The 25,839-nt window shown below is 42.6% G+C and overlaps 1 protein-coding gene and 1 long non-coding RNA gene across 3 annotated transcripts in view; one reads left to right on the top strand and one right to left on the bottom strand.

The window, feature by feature from the left end:
• The window catches only part of LOC137426970 (guanylyl cyclase C), a 445,743-nt gene that overhangs the window by 266,785 nt on the left and 153,119 nt on the right, over positions 1–25,839 (bottom strand). For both annotated transcript variants that reach the window (XR_013623586.1, XM_078778805.1), the window contains exon 12: positions 2,215–2,314. Coding sequence is in view for 1 of the 2 variants with exons in the window: in XM_078778805.1 (XP_078634931.1) it covers positions 2,215–2,314 (100 nt within the window). In the remaining variant the exon portion in view is untranslated. The remainder of the gene's footprint in view (positions 1–2,214; positions 2,315–25,839) is intronic.
• The window catches only part of LOC144892388 (uncharacterized), a 229,959-nt gene that overhangs the window by 147,133 nt on the left and 56,987 nt on the right, over positions 1–25,839 (top strand). The gene's annotated exons all lie outside the window — the stretch shown is intronic.

Raw genomic sequence — 25,839 nt, 5'->3', positions numbered from 1 at the left:
GTTATTTTTGTGCAAAGTGAAAATATATCTCGGCAATTTCCCGTGTGTGGCGACGAATTTTTAATATATCTCGGCATTTTCCCGTCTGTTATTTCAGGCGGTGTATGACTGACCATGCCGCGATTTAAAAAAAATATATCTCGGCAATTTCCCGTGTGTGGCGACACGTGAACGAAGCTATGCTCCTCTCTCCACATGATTGTGACGACGTATAAATTAAATATTTCATCGTGACGATTGTCATCAAATGGACGAATTTTTAATATATCTCGGCATTTTCCCGTCTGTTATTTCGGGCGGTGTATGACTGACCATGCCGCGATTTAAACAAAATATATATATCTCGGCATTTTCCTGTCTCTTATTTCGGGCGGTGTATGACTAAATATGCCGCGATTTCAAAAAAAAAAATCTCAATGGACTTGAAGTTACAGGCCATTGAGAATTCATTTCGTTCTATAAAGGGCAACTTTCATCGGATTTTCTTCCCGTTTTTTTTCAACCGAGTCTAAAACTATGTTAGCGACTGTGAAAAATGAAATGATATCTCTAATTTGATTTGAAATAAAACTGTGTGAGAGAGGAAGACACCACGGGCCTACAAAACAGGCCTCAAAGCTATGCGAGTTAATAAAATGGTGGATATTTGTTTATATGAAGGCTCTCCCAGAATGGGTGGAGCTATGGTTCCCAGAATGGGTGGAGCTTTGAGGTTTTGTCTTCTCTGCAAGAACAAGAATAAGAAGAAGAACAAGAATAACAACAACAACAACAACAGCAGAGGGCACTCTATGAGCAGCGTCTACGACGCGGCTAAAAATGGGTGCAGAGGTGAGCAGTAGGTATAGAACTAAGAGATAAAAGTGGGTATAGAGGTGAGCAGTAGGTATAGAGGTAAGAGATAAAAATGGGTATAGAGGTAAGAGATAAAAATGGGTGTGGAGGTGAGCAGTAGGTATAGAACTAAGAGATAAAAGTGGGTATAGAGGTGAGCAGTAGGTATAGAACTAAGAGATAAAAGTGGGTATAGAGGTGAGCAGTAGGTATAGAGGTAAGAGATAAAAATGGGTATAGAGGTAAGAGATAAAAATGGGTGTAGAGGTGAGCAGTAGGTATAGAACTAAGAGATAAAAGTGGGTATAGAGGTGAGCAGTAGGTATAGAACTAAGAGATAAAAGTGGGTATAGAGGTGAGCAGTAGGTATAGAGGTAAGAGATAAAAATGGGTATAGAGGTAAGATAAAAATGGGTGTAGAGGTGACCAGTAGGTATAGAACTAAGAGATAAAAGTGGGTATAAAGGTGAGCAGTAGGTATAGAACTAAGAGATAAAAATGGGTGTAGAGGTGAGCAGTAGGTATAGAACTAAGAGATAACAAGTACAAAAAGTTTTAATTAAAACAAAAGCCGCGTCGATGTTACACAATGCCTACATGCAGCTGTGCCTATAACGTCGATGTTATAGGCACAGGACATTCCTATTGATTCGATTACTTGATGTTATTTTTGTGCAAAGTGAAAATATATCTCGGCAATTTCGCGTGTGGCGACGAATTTTTAATATATCTCGGCAATTTCCCGTGTGTGGCGACTCGTGAACGAAGCTATGCTCCTCTCTCCACATTATTGTGACAACGTATAAATTAAATATTTCATCATGACGATTGTCATCAAATGGACGAATTTTTAATATATCTCGGCATTTTCCCATCTGTTATTTCGGGCAGTGTATGACTGACCATGCCGCGATTTAAAAAAAAAAAATCTCAATGGACTTGAAGTTACAGGCCTTTGAGAATTCATTTCGTTCTATAAAGGGCAACTTTCATTGGATTTTCTTCCCGTTTTTTTTCAACCGAGTCTAAAACTATGTTAGCGACTGTGAAAAATGAAATGATATATCGAATTTGATTTGAAATAAAACTGTGTGAGAGAGGAAGACACCACGGGCCTACAAAACAGGCCTCAAAGCTATGCGAGTTAATAAAATGGTGGATATTTGTTTATATGAAGGCTCTCCCAGAATGGGTGGAGCTATGGTTCCCAGAATGGGTGGAGCTTTGAGGTTTTGTCTTCTCTGCAAGAACAAGAAGAACAAGAAGAAGAAGAAGAACAACAACAGCAGAGGGCACTCTATGAGCAGCATCTGCGACGCGGCTAAAAATGGGTATGGAGGTGAACAAATTACAAGAGAGATTATGCTCATGATCACCTACCTCATGGGTACTCTGATTGTCTTCTGCGGGAAGCATCCGAAGGAGATGCCAAGGAATAATCCAGCGCTGCTTGCAGAGCTGCTTTTCCATCTTATATATCCTGTATACATCAGGAGAATGCAAGTCAATTAATCGATCAATTTCTGAAATAATATTCGAAGCAAATAAAATTGAGAAAATGTAAAGGAAGGAAGGACGATAGGAAATACAGGATGGGCTTAAGTGTATACAAGAGAAAGGTGGAGAGAATATAAAATTGGAGAGGGTGGAGGGAGGAATAAAATTGTGCTATATTTGCACGCAATACAAACGGCTATATATCTATATCTATATATATATATATCTGTGCAGCGTCTGTCCTGTGTTGTGTTGTGTTGTGTTGTCCTGTGTTGTCACTGAACTACTTTCTCAAACTTTTGTGAAATCGTACCAAACTTCTGGAATGCACATATCTCTCCCGTCGGTATGTCCTAAGGGTATTTTCTTTGAAAAATGTTCCATTTTTTGGGGGGGGGGGGGGGACTTTTTTTTTTTCAACTTCAATTGTTTATAAAATGTGATATCACGTATATTACAAATACATTTGTGCAAAATAATTGTTTGAATTATGATTGGTTTAAACCATAACAAAACGGCAACTCGGGTACAGTCATTGATCGATATATATATCTACACATCTGGGCAGTGTCTGTGTTGTCACTTAACGACTCCCTCAAACTTTTCTTTCCGTGGTTGTGAAGTGTTTTTAATAACGTTGTGGTGGTTTTCAATCACGTGGTGGTGAGGTATTTTGAATTATGTGGTAGTGAGGTGTTTTTAAATCACATGGTGGTGAGGTGTTTTGAATTAATTGATGGTGAGGTATTTATAATTACGTGGTGGTGAGGTGTTTTTAATTATGTGGTGGTGAGGTGTTTAGAATTAGTTGTGGATGAGGTGTTTTGAATTATGTGGTGGTGAGGTGTTTTGAATTACTTAGTGGTGAGGTGTTTTTAATTTCCTGGCTGTGAGGTGTTTTTATTACGTGTTTTATGGCTGTGAGGTGTTTTTATGAAGTGTTTTATGGCTGTGAGGTGTTTTTAATTTTGTGGTGGTGAGGTGTTTTTATTACGTGTTTTATGGCTGTGAGGTGTTTTTATTATGTGTTTTAAGGCTGTGAGGTGTTTTTAATTTTGTGGTAGTGAGGTGTTATTATTACGTGTTTTATGGCTGTGAGGTGTTTTTACTACGTGTTTTATGGCTGTGAGGTGTTTTTATTTTTGTGGTGGTGAGGTGTTTTTATTACGTGTTTTATGGCTGTGAGGTGTTTTTATTATGTGTTTTATGGCTGTGAGGTGTTTTTATTACGTGTTTTATGGCTGTGAGGTGTTTTTAATTTCGTGGTGGTGAGGTGTTTTTATTACGTGTTTTATGGCTGTGAGGTGTTTTTATTACGTGTTTGATGGCTGTGAGGTGTTTTCAATTTCGTGGTGGTGAGGTGTTTTGAATTACTTGGTGGTGAGGTATTTTGAATTACGTGGTGGTGAGGTGTTTTGAATTACGTGGTGGTGAGGTGTTTTGAATTACTTGGTGGTGAGGTGTTTTGAATTACGTGGTGGTGAGGTATAATCGTCCCAAACTTCCAGTCTGCACCTACCCCTCCCCTAGGTATGTGCAGAGGGGTTCTTTCTTGAAAAAAAAAACATTCAACCAAAATTGCCTGTAAAAATGTAATATCACAAACACAACAAATACATTTATGCAAAGTAATTGTTTGTATTATGATTGGTGAAAATCATGACAACACAGCAACTCAGGTACAGTCATTAGCCTCAGTTAAAATAAGCCCGTACCTCAGTATCGACGCTTGGTGAGGAGAGCGCAGCGAGCCGAGCCAAGCTAGTGTATATATATATATATATATATATATATATATATATATATATATATATATATATATATATATATATATATATATATATATATATATATATATATATATATCTGTGGAGAGTCTGTGTTGTGTTGTGTTGTCTTGTGTCGTCACTGAACTACTTTCTCAAACTTTTGTGAAATCGTACCAAACTTCTGGTATGCACATATCTCTCCCGTCGGTATGTCCTCAGGGTATGTTTTGGAAAAAATTTCCAATTTTTTTTTTTTACGGATTTTTTTTTTTTTCAACTTAAGTTTTCAACTACATTGGTTTATAAAATGTGATATCACGTATACTACAAATACATTTGTGCAAAATAATTGTTTGAATTATGATTGGTTTAAACCATGACAAAATAGCAACTCAGGTCCAGTCATTTATCTATACTAGGGCATGCCCGTACTATATATAAGCTAGGACGTGCCCGTACGTGGGTGCCCGTTCCTTGCAAAAAAAAAAAAACTGCAAAAAAAAAAAAAACTGCAAAAAAAAAACAATGGTTTGGTCCATTCGCAACGACCACAGAACCCCCCCCCCCCCCCTCTATTTACATGAATGGTTTGGTCCATTCGCAAAGCCAAAGCGAACGACCACAGAACCCCCCCCTCTATTTACATGAATGGTTTGGTCCATTCGCAAAGCCAAAGCGAACGACCACAGAACCCCCCCCCCCCCTCTATTTACATGAATGGTTTGGTCCATTCGCAACGGCAAAGCGAACGGCGAACGGCTAAATCGCCATAGCTCGGTAAGTACTTGTCCGATTAATTTCAAACCTTGAAAAGGCACATCCTCGGGTCCCCAGCAATATACCTGGCAAGTTTCAAGTATATCGGACCGGTAGTTGTCGAGAAACAGCGGTCACAGACAAACGTACAGACGTACAGACGTACAAACGTACAGAGATTACTGGAATTATAGATAGATATCTACATATCTGGGCAGTGTCTGTGTTGTCACTTAACGACTACCTCAAACTTTTGTTTCCGTGGTTGTGAAGTGTTTTTAATAACATTGTGGTGCTTTTGAATCACGTGGTGGTGAGGTATTTTGAATTATGTGGTGGTGAGGTGTTTTTAAATTACATGGTGGTGATACTAGAGTAGCTCATGGTGGTTGAGTATGCACTTTATTGTACAGACCTAAACTCTTCAGGAATCCACTAATTGAAGGTCCAGGAACAATATTTGGTTGGTAACACATTTGCCACTGACGGCGAAATAGCTGAAATGGCCACACCCCTTTTTGGGCCACGCCCCCTTTTTTGCCGTGACTGTATCTACAGAACCGTTGGACCTAGGAGGTTGCCCGACCACTCAAAATTTGCGCAATGGCCACATTATGGGGGGTCAGTAATACATTTTCATATCCAAAAGTCAATGGTTTTTAAGATAATTGCCAAAAACCGATTTCAACATGTTACGAACTACAATATTATTCGTAATTGTTCCTGTCCTGTTCCTATTGTTCAATTACTTGATTCCTGAAGAGTCTAGACTAGACTAGAGTCTAGACATGGCTAGAAATTCCGGTCATGGGTGTTTTGTCGTTGAGCCTGCATGCAGGCAGCGGTATCCCATAAAACAACATGGCGTCGCACCGAGAAGCAAGTAGAGGCCGAAGAGGCCTAGATTACAGGCAATTTAACTCTTTCTCCTCTGTTCTTAGGTGAAGGTGTTTAGGTGAAGTGTTAAAGTGTTCTCTGATGGCAAGTAATTCTACTTTCGATCCCTGCTTGCTGTGACTAAAACATGGTAAGTTTTTAAATAATAGTTGCATTTATTATATGCACATTAAATCAATCTGAAACAATATTTGTTCCATATCATTAATTAATCAAAAATATTTTGTACAGGAAACTTCAGTGTTATCAAGCCCAGCAGACGAAGCAGTTTACGATGGGACTGTATGCGTTATATGCAACACTGCATCAGGGAAAACGTTAACAGGTAAATTTTACCATAATCTCCAGTTTGGATTCAGTTTACAAGTTTTATGTGAATTGTATGTATATACATGAAGTGCTACAAGATCAGCAGTTGGCCATATAGATTTTACTCATGCTGAAACTTTTTTCAGGAACTGATAGAGACCATGGAAACTAAGATGCAGCAGGCTTTAGATAGTGACCATACAGAGTTCAGAGAGATTTGGGAAGAAAGCAAGATCTTACATGCAGACTTGAAGAAGTATTTCACCGAATGGAAAGAAACGGCCTGTAATGAGAATGTGAGGTACTGGAGCTTGTTTCTGGATGAGCTGTATCCTATCCTGAGAGATCTTACACACTCTATTCGGCAAGGCGATTGGCATCTTTTCGTTTCAGCTGTGCGGAGGTGCATGCCTTTGTTCTTCGGGTTTGGCCGGACAAACTATAGCAGATGGGGTACGCTGTTCCTTGAAGATTGCCTGGACCTACAAAGGAAGTTCCCGGGTATCTACAGATGCTTTACAGATGGTGGATGGGTGATGTACCACACTACCCGACAAGGCAGTGCAGTAGGATTTGACATGGCACTCGAGAAGTGTTACAATAAACCCGCCAAGGTTGCTGGAGGTATCATTGGGATGACCAGACAGAAAGAAGCAGTAGCCTTATGGAATCTCCTAAAGCATGAGAAAGATCTTCATGTGGCACAGCTGCTGGAATGGTGCAACTTGGGAGACAAAGATGACAGTGAGCTGAGCCTACACCATGAGTTCAATCCAAGTTCTACGAAGATTGGCCATGTTCGTGCAAAGGCCCTTCTGGATTACATAAAATCCATCAACAATCCGTTCGACGCTGGAATCAGACTTCAGAACATCTCTACTGGAGCTGACATTCCCCAGGAGGTTGTCGACGGATTACTTGAATGCCTGGAAATTGGTGAGAAGAGTTATGAAGAGTTTGTTGAGACCAGATTTCAGGATAAGGAGAAGCACCTACATGATACAATCCCTACCAACCGCAAGACTGTTTTCGTGAAACGTACTTCTACTCCGTTCACAGCGAAGAAATCGATGGCGAAAAAGGATGCAGCGGAAACGGTTAGGTACATTGACTATGCTAGAGAAAGAGGGTACAGCATGCTAGAACTCCTGAAGTATGAATTGACCAGCACATCCCAGTTCCTCACCACTGAATGTAAAGATGGCATCAAATTGAAGAAGCCCGATAAAGCCTCCTTAGCCAGGGAACTTGTCAGTCGCCTTCCACAGGAGACGAGGAATGTAAAGAGTGACGCTCAGATGACAATAGTGGACTTCATGGCACTTGTGCGTAAACTACCGATGAAAAAGATGGGCCTTCACACATTCGGGGAATTGGCTGAGAGTCTTTCCAACAGGATTCTTGCTACAGGCTCCGTGTCCACAAGAATAGACATTATTTTTGATGTTTATCAAAAATCATCAATCAAGCAAATGGAACGGGCACAGCGAAGTTCCTCAGAACAAATCACAATCACCATTGGGTCTGACAATCAGAAACTCCCTGTCGATCTTGATATGTTCTGGAGCTCAATGTTGAACAAAGTTCGGTTGCAGGAGTATGTCTTCAAGTGGATGCTGCAGAATGTCGAGTCGGACAAGGAAATATTCTTTGGAGGAGTATATGGGGGTGAATGCAGGAAACTGTTAGCTGGCACTGAAACACAGATCGCAGAGCTCTCAAGCAACCAAGAAGAAGCCGACGACAGAATCATGTTCCATATTAATGATGGTGTTGTGAAACACGGGGTTCAATCAGTCTTGGTCGACTCGCCTGACACAGATGTCTTTGTCAACCTCATCTTCCACTTCAACACAACCTGGCAACTACAAAAGCTGTACGTGAAGCTTGGTAACCGGAAAACAAAGAAAACTGTACCAGTCCACATGTTGGTTGATCAACTGGACAACGGTTTGGTGTCGTGTCTCCCAGCCATTCATGCTCTCAGCGGTTGCGACAGTACCAGCAAGGTGGGTCCAAAGCTGTCTGGCCTGAAAGCATCCATCGATCTCTCCCTACTGGAAGGGTTTGGTGTAGAAGAACTGTCACCACAGATAACAAGCAATGCTGAAAAGTTCCTTGTGTCTGGATTAAAGAAGACCGACTGTTCCACTTTCGATGAATATCGATGGGAGCAGTACCACAACTCCAAGAAAGAACTGGACTTCAACCAGCTTGTGTGCTGTTCATCAACGCTACGAGAACACATAAAGCGAGCATTTCTTCAGTGTAAGATGTGGTTGCAAGCCCCAACTCCTGCCGTCACCAAACCAGATCCACTCCAGTATGGGTATGAAGCAACGGACGTTGGCATAACACCAGTGATACTGCCAGTATCGTGCAGGCCCGATGACCTGCCTCCTCCATGCAAATGCCCAAGAGCATGTATGAGTACCAAAACGTGCACTTGCAGAGACAGGAACATTAAATGTGTCACGTTTTGTGGCTGTAGTAAAGGCGAAAAGTGTAGAAATCCAAATAAGTAAATTCCAAAATAGGATGATGCAAAAGGTATAAGTGTCATATAATGTTGTGGCCTTGGTGGTATCATACAATTGTAGTTCGTAACATGTTGAAATCGGTTTTTGGCAATTATCTTAAAAACCATTGACTTTTGGATATGAAAATGTATTACTGACCCCCCATAATGTGGCCATTGCGCAAATTTTGAGTGGTCGGGCAACCTCCTAGGTCCAACGGTTCTGTAGATACAGTCACGGCAAAAAAGGGGGCGTGGCCCAAAAGGGGTATGGCCATTTCAGCTATTTCGCCGTCAGTGGCAAATGTGTTACCAACCAAATATTGTTCCTGGACCTTCAATTAGTGGATTCCTGAAGAGTTTAGGTCTGTACAATAAAGTGCATACTCAACCACCATGAGCTACTAGAGTATGAGGTGTTTTTAAATCACTTGGTGATGAGGTGTTTTGAATTAATTGGTGGTGAGGTATTTATAATTACGTGGTGGTGAGGTGTTTTTAATTATGTGGTGGTGAGGTGTTTAGAATTAGTTGGTGATGAGGTGTTTTGAATTATGTGGTGGTGAGGTGTTTTGAATTACTTAGTGGTGAGGTGTTTTTAAATGACGTGGTGGTGAGGTGTTTTTAATTTCCTGGCTGTGAGGTGTTTTTATTACGTGTTTTATGGCTGTGAGGTGTTTTTATTACGTGTTTTATGGCTGTGAGGTGTTTTTAATTTCGTGGTGGTGAGGGGTTTTTATTTTCCATTTTTTATGGCTGTGAGGTGTTTGTATTACGTGTTTTAAGGCTGTGAGGTGTTTTTAATTTTGTGGTGGTGAGGCGTTTTTATTACGTGTTTTATGGCTGTGAGGTGTTTTTATTACGTGTTTTATGGCTGTGGGGTGTTTTTATTACATGTTTTATGGCTGTGAGGTGTTTTTATTACGTGTTTTATGGCTGTGAGGTGTTTTTAATTTTGTGGTGGTGAGGTGTTTTTATTATGTGTTTTATGGCTGTGAGGTGTTTTTATTACATGTTTTATGGCTGTGAGGTGTTTTTATTACGTGTTTTATGGCTGTGAGGTGTTTTTAATTTTGTGGTGGTGAGGTGTTTTTATTATGTGTTTTATGGCTGTGAGGTGTTTTTATTACATGTTTTATGGCTGTGAGGTGTTTTTATTACGTGTTTTATGGCTGTGAGGTGTTTTTAATTTTGTGGTGGTGAGGTGTTTTTATTATGTGTTTTATGGCTGTGAGGTGTTTTTACTACGTGTTTTATGGCTGTGAGGTGTTTTTATTTTTGTGGTGGTGAGGTGTTTTTATTACGTGTTTTATGGCTGTGAGGTGTTTTTATTTTTGTGGTGGTGAGGTGTTTTTATTACGTGTTTTATGGCTGTGAGGTGTTTTTATTTTTGTGGTGGTGAGGTGTTTTTACTACGTGTTTTATGGCTGTGAGGTGTTTTTATTTTTGTGGTGGTGAGGTGTTTTTATTACGTGTTTTATGGCTGTGAGATGTTTTTAATTTCGTGGTGGTGAGGTGTTTTTATTACGTGTTTGATGGCTGTGAGGTGTTTTAAATTACTTGGTGGTGAGGTATTTTGAATTACTTGGTGGTGAGGTGTTTTGAATTACGTGGTGGTGAGGTGTTTTGAATTACTTGGTGGTGAGGTGTTTTGAATTACGTGGTGGTGAGGTCTAATCGTCCCAAACTTCCAGTCTGCACCTACCCCTCCCCTATGTATGTGCAGAGGGGTTCTTTCTTGAAAAAAAACCATTCAACATAAATCTTCAACCAAAATTGCCTATAAAAATGTAATATCACAAACACAACAAATACATTTGTGCAAAGTAATTGTTTGTATTATGATTGGTGAAAATCATGACAACACATCAACTCAGGTAGTCATTAGCCTCAGTTAAAATAAGCCCGTGCCTCAGTATCGACGCTTGGTGAGGAGAGCGCAGCGAGCCGAGCCAAGCTAGTATATATATATATATATCTGTGGAGCATCTGTGTTGTGTTGTGTTGTGTTGTCACTGAACTACTTTCTCAAACTTTTGTGAAATCGTACCAAACTTCTGGTATGCACATATCTCTCCCGTCGGTATGTCCTCAGCGTATTTCTTGGAAAAAATTTCCAATTTTCTTTTTTTTTACGGAAATTTTTTTTTTTTCAACTTAAGTTTTCAACTACATTGGTTTATAAAATGTGATATCACGTATACTACAAATACATTTGTGCAAAATAATTGTTTGAATTATGATTGGTTTAAACCATGACAACACAGCAACTCAGGTCCAGTCATTTATCTATATATCTACATATCTGGGCAGTGTCTGTTGTCATTTAACGACTCGCTCAAACTTTTGTTTCCGTGGTTGTGAAGTGTTTTTAATAACGTTGTGGTGCTTTTGAATCACGTGGTGGTGAGGTGTTTTGAATTATGTGGTGGTGAGGTTTTTTAATGACATGTTGGTGAGGTGTTTTTAAATCACGTGGTGGTGAGGTGTTTTGAATTATGTGGTGGTGAGGTATTCAAATTACGGTGGTGAGGTGTTTTTAATTATGTGGTGGTGAGGTGTTTTGAATTAGTTGGTGACGAGGTGTTTGGAATTACGTCATGGTGAGGTGTTTTGAATTACTTTGTGGTGAGGTGTTTTTAAATGACGTGGTGGTGAGGTGTTTTTAATTTCGTGGCTGTAAGGTGTTTTTATTACGTGCTTGATGGCTGTGAGGTGTTTTCAATTTCGTGGTGGTGAGGTATTTTTAATTTCGTGGTGGTGAGGTGTTTTTATTACGTGTTTTATGGCTGTGAGGTGTTTTAAATTACTTGGTGGTGAGGTGTTTTGAATTACTTGGTGGTGAGGTGTTTTTAATTATGTGGTGGTGAGATGTTTTGAATTACGTGGTGGTGAGGTGTTTTGAATTACGTGGTGGTGAGGTGTTTTGAATTACATGGTGGTGAGGTGTAATCGTTCCAAATTTCCAGTCTGCACCTACCCCTCCCCTATGTATGTGCTGAGGGGTTCTTTCTTGAAAAAAAAACATTCAACCTAAATCTTCAACCTAAATTGCCTATAAAAATGTAATATCACAAACACAACAAATACATTTGTGCCAAGTAATTGTTTGTATTATGATTGGTGGAAATCATGACAACACAGCAACTCAGGTACAGTCATTATCCTCAGCTAAAGTAAGCCCGTTCCTCAGTAACGACGATATATATACATATACACATGTATATATCTGTATTATAAAACAGGAGTGTCTGTCCATCCGTCCCAAAACTACTACCTCAGTTTTGGGGCGAGCCCTGCCAAACCATTTGTGGAACATTTTGGGGTCCCAGCAGATGTTGCAAGGTAGGTAGGAATTTTCATGAAATTATGATTTTGAAATTGATTCGATACGGACCTGCTCCCGAACCCCGGAAGTGAACAGATGAGGACAACGGGCTGGTTTGATAATACAGGATATCGATACAATCGTGATTTAAGATAGTATTTTGTTATAGTATTAATGTGTGATTGGAATGATGCTGTTTGGAATGAAAATAGGGATATTGAGTTTAAATATGAATGAAGAAATGACGTGAGGGTTTCCAATTTCTAACCGTGACATTCGCGGACCGCCATATGCAGATTCACCATTAACCAAGGATTGCAGCATTCAGACAGTGCACGTTTTTGCCCAAGTCATTCACGAACTTGCTGTCAATGCCAGACGTTCGACTGAAGCTGGCACAAGAATGTGGAATTTATTGGTTCCATGGTTTAGCATTCACCGTTTCTGCATTTTTGTTTGCTTTTGCCTTCTCAAAAGATACCTCGCTAATATATATATATATATATATATATATATATATATATATATATATATATATATATATATATATATATATACACATACATACATACATACATACATACATACATACATATATATATATATATATATATATATATATATATATATACATACATACATACATACATACATATATATATATATATATATATATATATATATATATATATATATATATATATATATATATATATATATATATATATATATATATATATATATATATATATGTGTCACGCTACCAGATTCTTGTACCAGATGCTCAAAATATGGATTTCAAGTTATACCTGCAGCATTAAAGTACCAACCCTGTACCTTCATAAAATAGCAGGGTTGGTCAAATTGGGCAATTACAAATTCATTAAAACAAAAATTTAAATATTCATGTGTTCCCCAAAAATGTCAAGTTTTTCAACTTTTCATGCCAGGAAATCTAGAAAATTTCGCAAAAAATACCAACCAGTAATTTACAATCAGAATCAATTTCTAGGGTTTAAAGGTTTTTTTCAAGCATGATGTTGGACAAGTAAAGTAAATAAAAGTACCATAAGAGTTATTGGCCGAGTGCCAATTATTTTTTTAGCACCTTGCCAATATTGTGTATTTTTCACTTTTTTTCCGAGCAAATAAGTTGTGACCAGCACTGATTTTAATTGGAATTTACGGGAAACAAACACGCACATGTTTTCTTCTTATACTGCTGTATTTATAATGTACAGCATAATCTGCATTGAATCTTCAAGCATAATATGCATTGCAACTGTACACAAATACTGTAAATCATCGCCCGCCATCTGGACGCTAGCCCAAGCTGTCATGCAAAAATATCAAGGCAAAATGACGAGTAGGCCTACATGTATAGAATTTTCACACATGTTTGGTGAAGCCTCATTTACAAGACGTATGTACAAGACTAGTCAACCGTTGACTACCTGATGGTGCGTAGGCGAGATAGGGGGCACCTCCGGGACACAAAGGTGATCCCGGGGGAGGAGGCTGTTTCACAGCACCACTTGGTTGTCCTCGACATAAGGGTGAAAGGTGCGAGGAGAGCTCGGTGGGTGAAGTACCAACCGAGAATGAAGGTGTGGAGGTTGAAAGAGGTGACAGTAAGGGAGGCATTAAAAGAGAGGCTGAGTAGGGTCGAGGATGATGTGGTTGGACAAATACAAGAGCTTGGACGAGGCTCTATACAAGAGCTAGAAAGTGGTTGGATGTCAATGAAAGCTAGTCTGTTGGGAGACGTTGGTGAGGTATGTGGATGGACAAAAGGACCACCGAGGCACTCGGAAACATGGTGGTGGGATGATGAAGTTGGAAAGAGGATTGACGAGAAGAGGAAGAAGTTCAAGGAGTGGCAGAAGGCGAAGGGTACGGGAGCAGAAACAGCAGAGCATGAAAGTTATAAGGCAGCCAGGAAGGCTGCAAAGAAAGAGGTAGCAAAGGCGCAGGAGGCATGTCAGAAAATGTTCGGAGAACGCTTGGATTTGGAAGAGGGTCAGAGAGCAGCATTCCGGATTGCAAAGCAGATAGCGAAAGAGAGGTGTGATGTGATGGGGGTGAGTTGCTTGAAGGATGAAGTGGGACAAATCGTTGTCGACCCAGATGGAATTAAAGGAAGATGGAAAAGATATATGGAAATGCTGGTGAATACAGAGAATGAATTGGATGGCAACATAGAGAGTAACCCAGTTTTAGGACCGGCAGAGAAGATAACTGAGAAGGAAGTTGAGGAAGCGATAAAAGCAATGAAGGGTAGAAAAGCGGGAGGGCCGACGGGAGTTGTGGGAGATATGTTGAAGGCAGCAGGAAGTTGGGGTGTGAAGAGAATGGCAGAGATCTGTAATCTGGTGGTGAAAGAGGGCCGCATTCCAGTGGATTGGGAACTGAGTACCCTCGTCCCTCTACACAAGGGGAAAGGTGACCCTCTGGAGTGTGGCTCGTACCGAGCGATAAAGTTATTGGAGCATGGAATGAAGGTATTGGAAAGGATGTTGGAGAGGAGGATAAGGAAGAAAGTGAAGATCGACGAAATGCAGTTTGGATTTATGCCAGGAAGAGGAACGACAAACGCGCTTTTCATTGTGAGGCAGTTGCAGGAGAAGTACATGGAGAAGAGGAAGAAGTTGTTTCTTGGGTTTGTTGATCTGGAGAAAGCATTCGATCGGGTTCCACGCAAAGTATTGACATGGGCATTGAGGAAGTTAGGAGTGGAGGAATGGTTGGTCAGATTAGTGATGGCAATGTACAAAAGAGCGCGCACAGCTGTAAGGACGAAGGGCGGGAACAGTGGTGAGTTTGAGGTGAAGGTGGGAGTGCATCAGGGGTCGGTACTAAGTCCACGACTATTTGCAGCTGTGATGGAGGTGCTGGCTCAGAACGTAAAGGAGGGTTTACCGTGGGAGTTGTTGTATGCAGATGATCTGGTGTTGATTGTGGAAAGTATGGATGGACTGAAGGAAAAGATGAACAAGTGGAAGGAATGTATGGAGACAAAAGGTCTGAAGGTGAATATCGGAAAGACGAAGGTGATGGCAAGTGGTAAAGCATGTGGTGAGGTAGTAAAGCATGTGGTGAGGTGGAAAGAACTGGGAAGTGGCCGTGTGCTGTGTGCAGGAAGGGTGTCGGAGTGAATTCCATTCAATGTACAATGTGCGCTGAGTGGGTTCATCAAAAATGTAGTGGTCTGAGAGGGTCATTAACCAGTGTGGCAGCTACATTCAAATGTATGGTGTGCACAGAGGGAGCTGCAGATGGAGGAAATGTTGAGTTGGATCTTGGAGACGGCGTGAAGCTGGAAGGTGTGAAAACATTTTGCTACCTCGGAGACATGCTGAATGGAGAAGGTGGATCAGACTCGGCAACGGTTGCTAGAGTGAGATGTGCATGGAAGAAGTTTCGGGAACTGAGTGGCGTGCTGATGATGGGTGTGTCGTTGAAGCTGAAGGGAAAGGTGTATGCTGCATGTGTGAGAAGTGTTATGATTTATGGGAGCGAGACATGGGTAACGAACGTCGAGCAGCAACGAAGGTTGGAAAGGGTGGAAATGCGAATGGTTCGACGGATGTGCGGAGTATTGTTGAGAGAGAGGAAGACAAATGATGAATTGCGAAAGATGATGGGAATAGAGCCTGTGATTGATGCTGTGAAGAGGAACAGGTTGAGATGGTTTGGTCATGTGTTGAGGAAGGATGAAAGTGACTGGTTGAGAAGAGTGATGGAAATTAATGTAGAAGGAGGTAGAGGACGGGGAAGACCGAGAAAGACTTGGCTAAAGATGGTGGAAGAAGAAATGCAGGCAAAGGGGTTAACAAGGAGAGATGCAGAAAAAATAGGGCAAAATGGAGAAGATTGTCATGGGGACCGCAAGGCTAACCCCCGCTCTTGTCGGGAAAATGGCCTTTAAAATGCATGTTGTTGTTGTTGTTGTATGTACACTAGGCTTGACTTATCCATGAAGGACAAGAAATGCATGTGGCATCAAACTACTTACACTTGAAAACTCCACGGGATATTAAGTTGGCAGCCAGAAGTGTGATTCAAAGGTCAAGTCATTATCTTGTGAGCCTAATTCACAAAGTACATACAAGTACAGCATTGTTCAGTAAACTATATTCTTTGTCCAGTGTATGAATAAAATATCATGCACACTGGATGCACAGCACTGAGCAGCATGTACAGGTCTTATCAATTGCACAAACTATGATGACTGTCTCAATCATTATAATGATGATTGTAATGATTACAATCACATTGTAAATCACATTGTAAATCACATATATATATATATATTCAGTAGTGTACAAAAATATTGGCGCCCTTGTACTTTTTTCAAATAATGCACCATTTCTTACAGAAAATTGTTGAAATTTTTTAATCTTTTGGTATCCACATATGTATTTATTTGGTTTGCAGTGGAAAAATCAACCATTTTGAATGGAGAAAAGGTGTCATTCTGCTGTTTTCTGTGTGTGTATGGCAATGAGCATGGATAAAAGAAAGAAAACCAGAGATTTGTCCGAGGTCAGACACATGATTGTAGCCAAGCATGGACAATCTCAAGGCTATAAGTCCATCTGCCGAGACTTTGATGTTCCTGTGTCCACCGTACACAATGACATCAGGAAGTTTAAGGCCCATGGCACTGTAGCCAACCTCCATGGACTTGGCTGCAAGAGAAAACTTGATCGAAGATTGCAGCGAAGGATTGTTCGAATGGTGGAGAAAGCACCTCGATCAACTGCCAAACAGATTCAAGCTGACCTTCAGACACAAGGTACGACAGTTTCAACTTGTACCATCCGTCGCCAACTCAATGAAAGGGGGGGGGGGGGGGGTCTATGGTAGGAGACGCAGGAGGATCCCACTGCTGAGAGAGAGAGAGACATAAGAAAGCCCGACTGGAGCTTGACAAAACACACCTGAACAAGCCAAATCCTTCAGATGAATGTCCTGTGGACAGACGAGACCAAGTTAGAGCTTTTCGGTAAAGCACATAATCTCTGTTTACAGAAAACAAAATTAAGCTTTAAAAGAAAAAAACACCTTTCCGACAGTCCAACATGGAGGAGGTTCAGTGATGTTTTGGGGTTGCTGTGCTGCCTCTGGCACTGGGTGCCTTGAATGGGTGGTTTCAACCTCTATCTCCCCAAAAATATTCCAACTTAAATCTTCAACTTCTATTTTTTATAAAATGTAATATCATATATATTACAAATACATTTGTGCAAAATAATTGTTTGTATTATGATTGGTGTAAACCATGACAATACAGCAACTCAGGTACAGTCATCTATCGATATATCTACATATCTGGGCAGTGTCTGTGTTGTCACTGAACTACTCGCTCAAACTTTTGTTTCTGTGATGGTGAAGTGTTTCGAATCACATGGTGGTGAGGTGTTTTGAATCACGTGGTGGTGAGGTGTTTTGAATCACGTGGTGGTGAGGTGTTTTGAATCACGTGGTGGTGAGGTGTTTTTAATAACGCGGCTGTGAGGTGTGTTGAATTATGTGGTGGTGAGGCATTTTAAATTACGTGGTGGTGAGGTGTTTTGAATTATGTGGTGGTGTGTTTTGAATTACGTGGTGGTGAGGTGTTTTGAATTACGTGGTGGTGAGGTGTTTTGAATTACGTGGTGGTGAGGTGTTTTGAATTACGTGGTGGTGAGGTGTTTTGAATTACTTGGTGGTGAGGTGTTTTGAATTACAGAGAGAGAATTACTTTTACAGAGAATTTATATCTTTAAGCGGAGGGGAGGGGGGGTGGAGGGGAGGGGAGGGGGGAAGGGGAGGGGGGAAGGAGGGGGGAAGGGGAGGGGAGGAGGGTGGAAGGGGAGGGGAGGAGGGAGGCAGGAGAGGAAGGGGAGTGGCTCACGTTTCTGAGTTGTGTGATGCCGATCAGGAAGAAGAAGAAGCCATACTACCAAATTCGTACTTTTTTTTTTTTTTTAGGTATACAAGATCGAGGCTCGTGAAAGAGCGAACATTAATCACACAGAAAGACAAACAGACACATAAAACAAATAACATCGGGAGCGGTAGACAAGATGGGGAGAGAGGGGGAAGGACACAAACACAACATTTGAGAGCAGGGACCGAGAGACATGGAGACATCGAGAGAACTGTGGGAGGGAGAGGGCTTTGGGGAGGAGGCATGGGAAGGGGGGGGGGGGGGGGGGGTCGGAATTGTTTGATTTATTCCCTCTGGGCTGGTGCTTGTGCCTCACACCTAGCTCGTCTTCACGCTGTTGAAACCAAAGCGTTCAGAATCATTGGAATCTCCCGCGATGACGCTATCTCCGAGGGCTTTTCACTTAATCACCGCAGGCAGGTTGGTGGTCTTTCCGTCTTCTACCGACTCCTCTCCGGCCTTGCTCCCCCAGCTCTCTCTGGGCTCTGTCCCCCAAATATTCCTGCAGGTCGCACAAGATCTGCCTGCAACCCTCTTATGGTTAAACTGCCACAATCTCGGCTCTCTGCTCACCTTCACTCCTTCATTCCTCTTTTCTCCCGCCTCTGGAACAAACTCCCTCACTCTCTTCAATCCCACTCCTCCCTCCAGGTCTGTAAAACGGCTGTTCACCACCATCTCTTATCTTCCCAAATCCAAAACCTTGATCTTTTCTACCCCCGCTAATTTCACCCCAAATCCACTTTTTTGAGGTGACTTTTGACTTCTTTCCTGGAAGTCCTTGGTGTCCTTGCGTTTTATACCTATCCTGCCTCCCACCAGGCCCTCTCCCTCCAAAAACATCTCCCGATGTCCCTGCTCTCAAATGTTGTGTTTGTGTGCTTCCTCCCCTTCTCGCCCCATCTTGTCGACTGCTCCCCTTTTTATATACTTTGTTTGCTTGTTTGTTTGATTTGCTTGTTTGATAAATGCTAGCTCTTTCACGAGCCTCGACTCTGTATACCAAAAAAAAACAAAAAAAAACAAACATTTGTATTCAGATGTCTGGTAATTGTTTTGTATTTATTTATGCGAATGTGTACTTGTATATAACTGTCATTCATTTAAAAAGGCTTCGGCACTATCGAGCGATTTTTTACATTTTTTTTGGTTTTTTTAAACTCCAAAAAAACGAAGTTTATTGTTTTCAATTTTTTTTTTCCTAAAACACTCCCAGGCACTCACTGATGAACCTCTGAAAGTTTGATGAATATCCGTTCAGCCATCTCTGAATAAAACGCGGACACACAGACAACTCCATTGAGAGAGATCTCGCAAGATCACGGCGAGGTCACGTCTTTTCGAAGCTGTTCCATGCGCTCACCCTTTCGAAGCTAAGTGATCTTTCTCAATTGTGTTTTTGTCGAGACTGTATCTATCTTTCGGTGTATGTACCTATAGCGTATCTTTTGGAAAATTTTCGGTGCTAATTTTTCGTACATGTATACACAATCGTCGGTTAATGAGTAGCGAGTATTCTGCGGCCTAGTACTCGTAGGCTTAGGCTACCGTAGCGTCTCCGACCTTGTGGTTTTGTTTTTCTCTCAGCGATTCGTCGAATGCGCTGCAATTTATTTTGGTTCTCTGTTTCGTCCCAGTCGTTCACCCCATACCTCCTTGTTTAATATCTCTACTCAAAAAAAAAAAAAAACCCAAAAAATATTTCCTTCACAGGTCTTATTCGTTTATTTGTTGTTCTTATTTGTTCGTTCTTCTTCGTTCGCGATCAAGCGATCACGTGGTTAGAAATGTATAATCTCTCCCCTGAACAACTATTTTCTCTCATATATTATAACACCATTTTCTTCTTTTCCTACAAAAGGATGCTTTCGCCTTGCTCACCAAATCTATTCATTCCAAAATATATATATAATACCATCTCTTACAGTTCGTCCTTTCTACATTCCCTAAACTATCCAGAACTCCACCCCTCCTCCAGTGTCCTCAAACGTATTTTTGACTCAAAGTTCTCAAACTCATTTTGCAAAAAATGTTTGTTTCCCATGAAACGTACACTTTTCAAAATCCAATCTCACCCCTCCCCTCCAAATCCTCCCCATCACCCAACCCTTTCAAATCTCCCCCCTTGCCCCTTCCCTCCTAAACTCCCCCCACACCCCTCCCCTCCGAGACTCTCCCTCGCTCCTCCCCTCCTAGACTCCCCTCTCACCCCTCCTCCTCAAAGCATCCTCCCTGCTTCTTCCCCCTTCCAACTTTCACCTTCATCTCCCCCAACCTTCTGCCTCGCTCTTCCCCCTCCTCAAATAACACCTCACTGTGCCTCACCCAATCTCCATCAAACCCTTTGTCCGCCCCATTCTTCCCTTTCTCCAAGCTATTCTGAAATCTCTGACACACCTTCAACAGCTCTCCCTACCTCTTCCTCCTCTTCCACATCTTACCCTACCCCTCCCCCCCCTGTTCTGGACCCGATGCTCCCCCTTCCTCTTCATTAACGGTATGGACCTCAAACATCCGGGGCCTTCGCTCAAACTTGACTGACCTCTCCATACAGGTTGCTTCTGACAAACCAGATGTGATCTGCTTAACAGAAACTTTTCTCCTTCATGATGTCTCTGATGCCTTGGTATCTCTCCCAGGTTACTCCCTCCTCCGGTATGATAGACCTGAGCCTCGTCCTGGAGGTGGGGTTGCTATCTTTATAAAAAACTCTCTTCCTCACTCGCCCTCCACTGCCCTCCTCTCCACCTCACCCCCAGGAATACCTTTGGCTACGGCTTCCCCTTCGCTCCCACCTTTTGTTCATATGTGTGTTGTACCATCCACCAAACAGCGATGACTCCATCTACATCTCGCTGTCTGATAATATGGACCAACTTCTATATACCCATCCCAACTCTCTCTTCCTCATATGTGGTGATTTCAATTGTCACCATGCCAGTTGGCTGGGTGTGGGTACCTCTCTCACCAGCCATGGCTCTTCAGCAAAGGACTTCTGCGACTCACTGGGACTGACACAATCTGTCAATTTCCCGACCCGGATCTCAGTCAACGGAGCATCTTCTCTTCTGGATTTGGTTATGACAAACTTCCCTGAAAATGTCTGCTGCTCTTCTGCTCCAATCGGCTCATCTGATCATGTGCTTGTCAAAGTGGACATCTCTCTGACCATTCTCAGAGAGCCTCCTCAGCGTCGACGAGTCTGGCATTTCACTCAGGCCAACTGGCACGGTCTTCAAGCAGCCATCAATCATCTGGACTGGTCTCCCATCTCTACCGCCTCTGACATCAACTCATCCTGGGAATTCTTTCAAAGTAAATTGCTCTCTCTCATGCACAGATTTATCCCATCTCGTCTTCAGTTGTCATACCCTTCCTCCCGTCCATGGTACACGGAATCTTGTGGTGAGGCTGTTGCCCTGAAACAACTTGCTTTCGTCTCCTGGAAAGCAAATCCAACGGAAGGAAATCTCATTTCCTTTCACAAAGCCCAAAACAAGTGTGTGTCCACCCTCAAGAGAGCCAGGAAACAATATCTCACCGTTCTCAAGACCGAACTCTCTTATCTGTCTCCCTCTTCCAAATCCTGGTGGCGTCTGGTCAAATCTGTTTCTGGTGTTTGTTCCCCCTCCATCCCCTCCCTCACCTCAAACGGCTTAACGGCTGACTCCGCGCGTGAAAAAGCTGAATGCCTCAACTCTGTGTTTGCCTCTAAATCTTGTGTCCCAAACCCATCCCTCTCTGTACCCACTGTACCCAGTCGTACCCAGCTGCTCCTGGACTCGGTGTCCTTTCCTCCTGACAAGGTGGAAAAGTTTCTGTCAACCCTCGACTCTGATTCTGCAACTGGTCCTGACGGCATCAGCACACGGGTCCTAAAATCATGTTCTTCCGCTCTTTCACTCCCTCTTTCTGTTCTCTTCACCCTCTCTTTTGCTCAAGGTCATCTGCCATCTGCTTGGAAATCAGCCAACATCACCGCTTTGCATAAAAAAGGTGCAAAAACAGATCCCAGCAACTACAGACCAATCAGCCTTCTCCCAATTATCAGCAAAGTCATGGAATCCATCATTGCTTCAGATATGAAATCTTTCCTCTTCTCCAATGGCTTGATCTCTGATCATCAATTTGGTTTCAGACCTGGTCACTCTACTCTGGACATGCTGCTTCTGCTTTCTCAACAATGGATGGAGGTCCTCAATGCCAAACAGGAAATTAGAGCTGTCTCCCTCGACATATCACGTGCCTTCGATACGGTCTAGCACCCCGCTCTGCTCACCAAACTCTCCTCCTTTGGTATCCATGGAAATCTCCACGCATGGCTGGCGGACTTCCTCTCTAGTCATCGTCAACGTGTGGCCCTGAATGGGTTTCTCTCATCTCCTCTTCCTGTTCAGGCTGGAGTTCCCCAAGGCAGTGGTCTGGGCCCTGTGCTTTTTCTGGTCTTCATCAATGATCTCTCTGACTCTCTTGAAAATCCTCTCTATCTCTTTGCCGACGACTCTACTCTCTGTCGCTCCATTCCTCATCCCTCAGATTGGCAGTCTGCAGCCTCCTCACTCTCTGCAGACCTGGACAAAATCACAGACTGGGCAAACAAATGGAACATGTGTTTCAATCCTGATAAATCTCACACTCTTACGATGTCTCTCCGAAAAGACCGACTGGAAAACCCTCCCATCCACTTTCTGAATAATCCTCTCCAAGAAGTTCTGTCACTCAAGCTTTTGGGTCTCACTATTTGCCATGATCTTTCCTGGGAAAACCACATTTCAAATCTGGCCTCCAAAGCCAGTCGCCGACTGGGCATCCTCCGTCGTGCGAAGTCCTTCCTTGGCACACCTGAGCTTCTCACCACATACAAGGCTTTCATCCGCAGCTCTATGGAATACTGCTCTCCCCTCTGGTCTGGTGCTCCTGCCTCACACCTAGCCCGTCTTCACGCTGTTGAAACCAAAGCGTTCAGAATCATTGGAATCTCCCGCCATGAAGCTAAGTCCAAGGGCCTTTCACTCACTCACCGCAGGCAGGTTGGTCGTCTTTCCGTCTTCTACCGACTCCTCTCTGGCCTTGCCCCCCCAGCCCTCTCTGGGCTCTGTCCCCAAAATATTCCTACAGGTCGCACAAGATCTGCCTGCAACCCTCTTATGGTTAAACTGCCAAAATCAAGACTCTCTTCTCACCTTCACTCCTTCATTCCTCTTTTCTCCCACCTCTGGAACAAACTCCCTCACTCTCTTCAATCCCACTCCTCCCTCCAGGTCTTTAAAACAGTTGTTCACCACCATCTCTTATCTTCCCCCATCCAAAACCTTGATCTTTTCTGCCCCCCCTAATTTCGGTCCCCTTGTGTTTTATACCTCCCCCCCCCCCTCCCCTCCCCCTCCCACGCCTCCTGCCTCCAAGCCCTCTCCCTCCCACACTTCTCCCTGCTCTCAAATGTTGTGGTTGTGTGCTTCCCCTTCTCTCCCCATCTTGTCTTCCGCTCCCTCTTTTTGTATATTTTGTTTGTCTGGTTGATTTGTTTGTGAAATAAATGTTAGCTCTTTCACGAGCCTCGATTCAGTATACAAAAAAAAACAAAAAAAAAAAACTCGCATTTATATATATATATAAATTGGGATTAAAATTTAATTCAAAAATTGATGCAGAAGTCTATTCTCTTTCAAACATTCAAACCGACAGGGGTAGTTATTTATCACAGCATCTGTAGAATTTTCACCCTTTTACTCAACTCCTTTTCGCTGTTATTTGGTGGAGCAAAAAGTCAACTGAGCTTTCTAGAAATATATATATACTAGTGGGGTCACCCGTGGGAATCCCACGGGCATGGACGTATGTGACATTTCGACATATTGAGTTAGATGCTGCACATTCATTTTTACAAAATGGTTACTGGAAGTCATCAGATCCAGAAATGGTGTAATGAACACAATTTATTTATTTCACATAATATGTGACCCCTCACTCCTCTCCACCTGACACTCTCCTCTCTCCACCTAGCACTCCTCTCCTCTCCAATCCCTCACATTCCTCTCCTCTCCAATCCTTCACCTCTCCAATCCTTCAGCTCTCCAATCCTTCACCTCTCCAATCCCTCACACGCCTCTCCAATCCCTCACACTCCTCTCCAATCCCTCAAACTCCTCTCCTCTCCAATCCCTCACACTCCTCTCCAATCGCGCCTCACACTCCTCTCCAATCGCGCCTCACACTCCTCTCCAATCGCGCCTCACACTCCTCTCCAATCGCGCCTCACACTCCTCTCCAATCGCGCCTCACACTCCTCTCCAATCGCGCCTCACACTCCTCTCCAATCGCGCCTCACACTCCTCTCCAATCGCGCCTCACACTCCTCTCCAATCGCGCCTCACACTCCTCTCCAATCGCGCCTCACACTCCTCTCCAATCGTGCCTCACACTCCCCTCCAATCGCTCCTCACTCTCCTCTCCAATCGCTCTTCACTCGCCTCTCCAATCATGCCTCACACTCCTCTCCAATCGTGCCTCACACTCCTCTCCAATCGCGCCTCACACTCCCCTCCAATCGCTCCTCACACTCCTCTCCAATCGCTCCTCACTCGCCTCTCCAATCGTGCCTCACACTCCCTTCCAATCGCTCCTCACTCGCCTCTCCAATCGCTCCTCACTCTCCTCTCCAATCGGCTTTTCCCCGTCTCGTTTCTCTCGTTTTTCTCCCGTCTCGTTCTTTTCTTGCTCCATCATGTTCAAGTTTGCATTGACGTTCGTCGATGGACTCGTTCGCCCGTCTCATTCGTTTTCTTGCTGCATCCTGTTCAAATCTGCGTTCTTCATCGATCGTCTCATTCATTTTGGAAATGGAAGTTTCCACGCAGCGCATGAATTGTCACGATCCTCAAGAGGACTGAGGAAGTGTCTCGTAATCATCAAATGATAAATGGCAAGTAAATTATATTGTGGAAAATTAAAGATTTCAAATAAACCTATTTAAAGTGTATGCGCACATAACGAATTTAAAAAAACGAAGAAATATCTCTCGGTAATTTCCTGAAACATATTTTACTTCCAGATAATAATGTTGAATGAAATAAAAACGAAAAAATATGTCGGCATCATTGTTGACGTTTTTGTGACGACTGTCATCAAACGAAAAAGTAATATATCCTAACGGAAAAGCAAAAGCGAATTTTTAATATATGTCGACACGTTGCCGTCGGTGTCATGTTGGGCGGTGTATGATACATCATGACGCGATTTTTAAAAATATATCTCTGCATTTTCCCACGTGTGTGGAATGTTCTCAATTATTGCTGACACCGAGTCTAAAACCATCGATAAAAATGAAATCAGATGGTGAGTTCGATTGGAGATAAAGGCATGAGAGAGACTCAATGGCCTTGAAGTTACAGGCCTTTGAGAATTCATTTCGTTCTATAAACGGCAACTTTCATCAGATTTTCTTCCCGTTTTTTTCAACCGAGTCTAAAACTATGTTAGCGACTGTGAAAAATGAAATGATATATCGAATTTGATTTGAAATAAAACTGGGAGAGAGAGCAAGACACCACGAGCCTACAAAACAGGCCTCAAAGCTATGCGAGTTAATAAAATGGTGGATATTTGTTTATATGAAGCCTCTCCCAGAATGGGTGGAGCTATGGGTGGAGCTACTCTGCAAACCGAGTAAGCCACACCCCGGACAGACGTCCAACAGCGGGGTCACCCGTGGGAATCCCACGGGCATGGATGTGTGTGACATTTCGACATATTGAGTTAGATGCTGCACATTCATTTTTACAAAATGGTTACTGGCAAGTCATCAGATCCAGAAATGGTGTGATGAACACAATTTATTTATTTCACATAATATGTGACCCCTCACTCCTCCCCACCTGACACTCTCCTGTCTCCACCTGACACTCTCCTGTCTCCACCTGACACTCTCCTGTCTCCACCTGACACTCTCCTGTCTCCACCTGACACTCTCCTGTCTCCACCTGACACTCTCCTCTCT

The sequence above is a fragment of the Myxine glutinosa genome, chromosome 5 (genome assembly GCF_964187855.1).
Source record: "Myxine glutinosa chromosome 5, kmMyxGlut1.1, whole genome shotgun sequence".
Taxonomy (NCBI): Eukaryota; Metazoa; Chordata; class Myxini; order Myxiniformes; family Myxinidae; genus Myxine; species Myxine glutinosa.
This window is presented reverse-complemented; position numbering and strand designations above follow the sequence as displayed.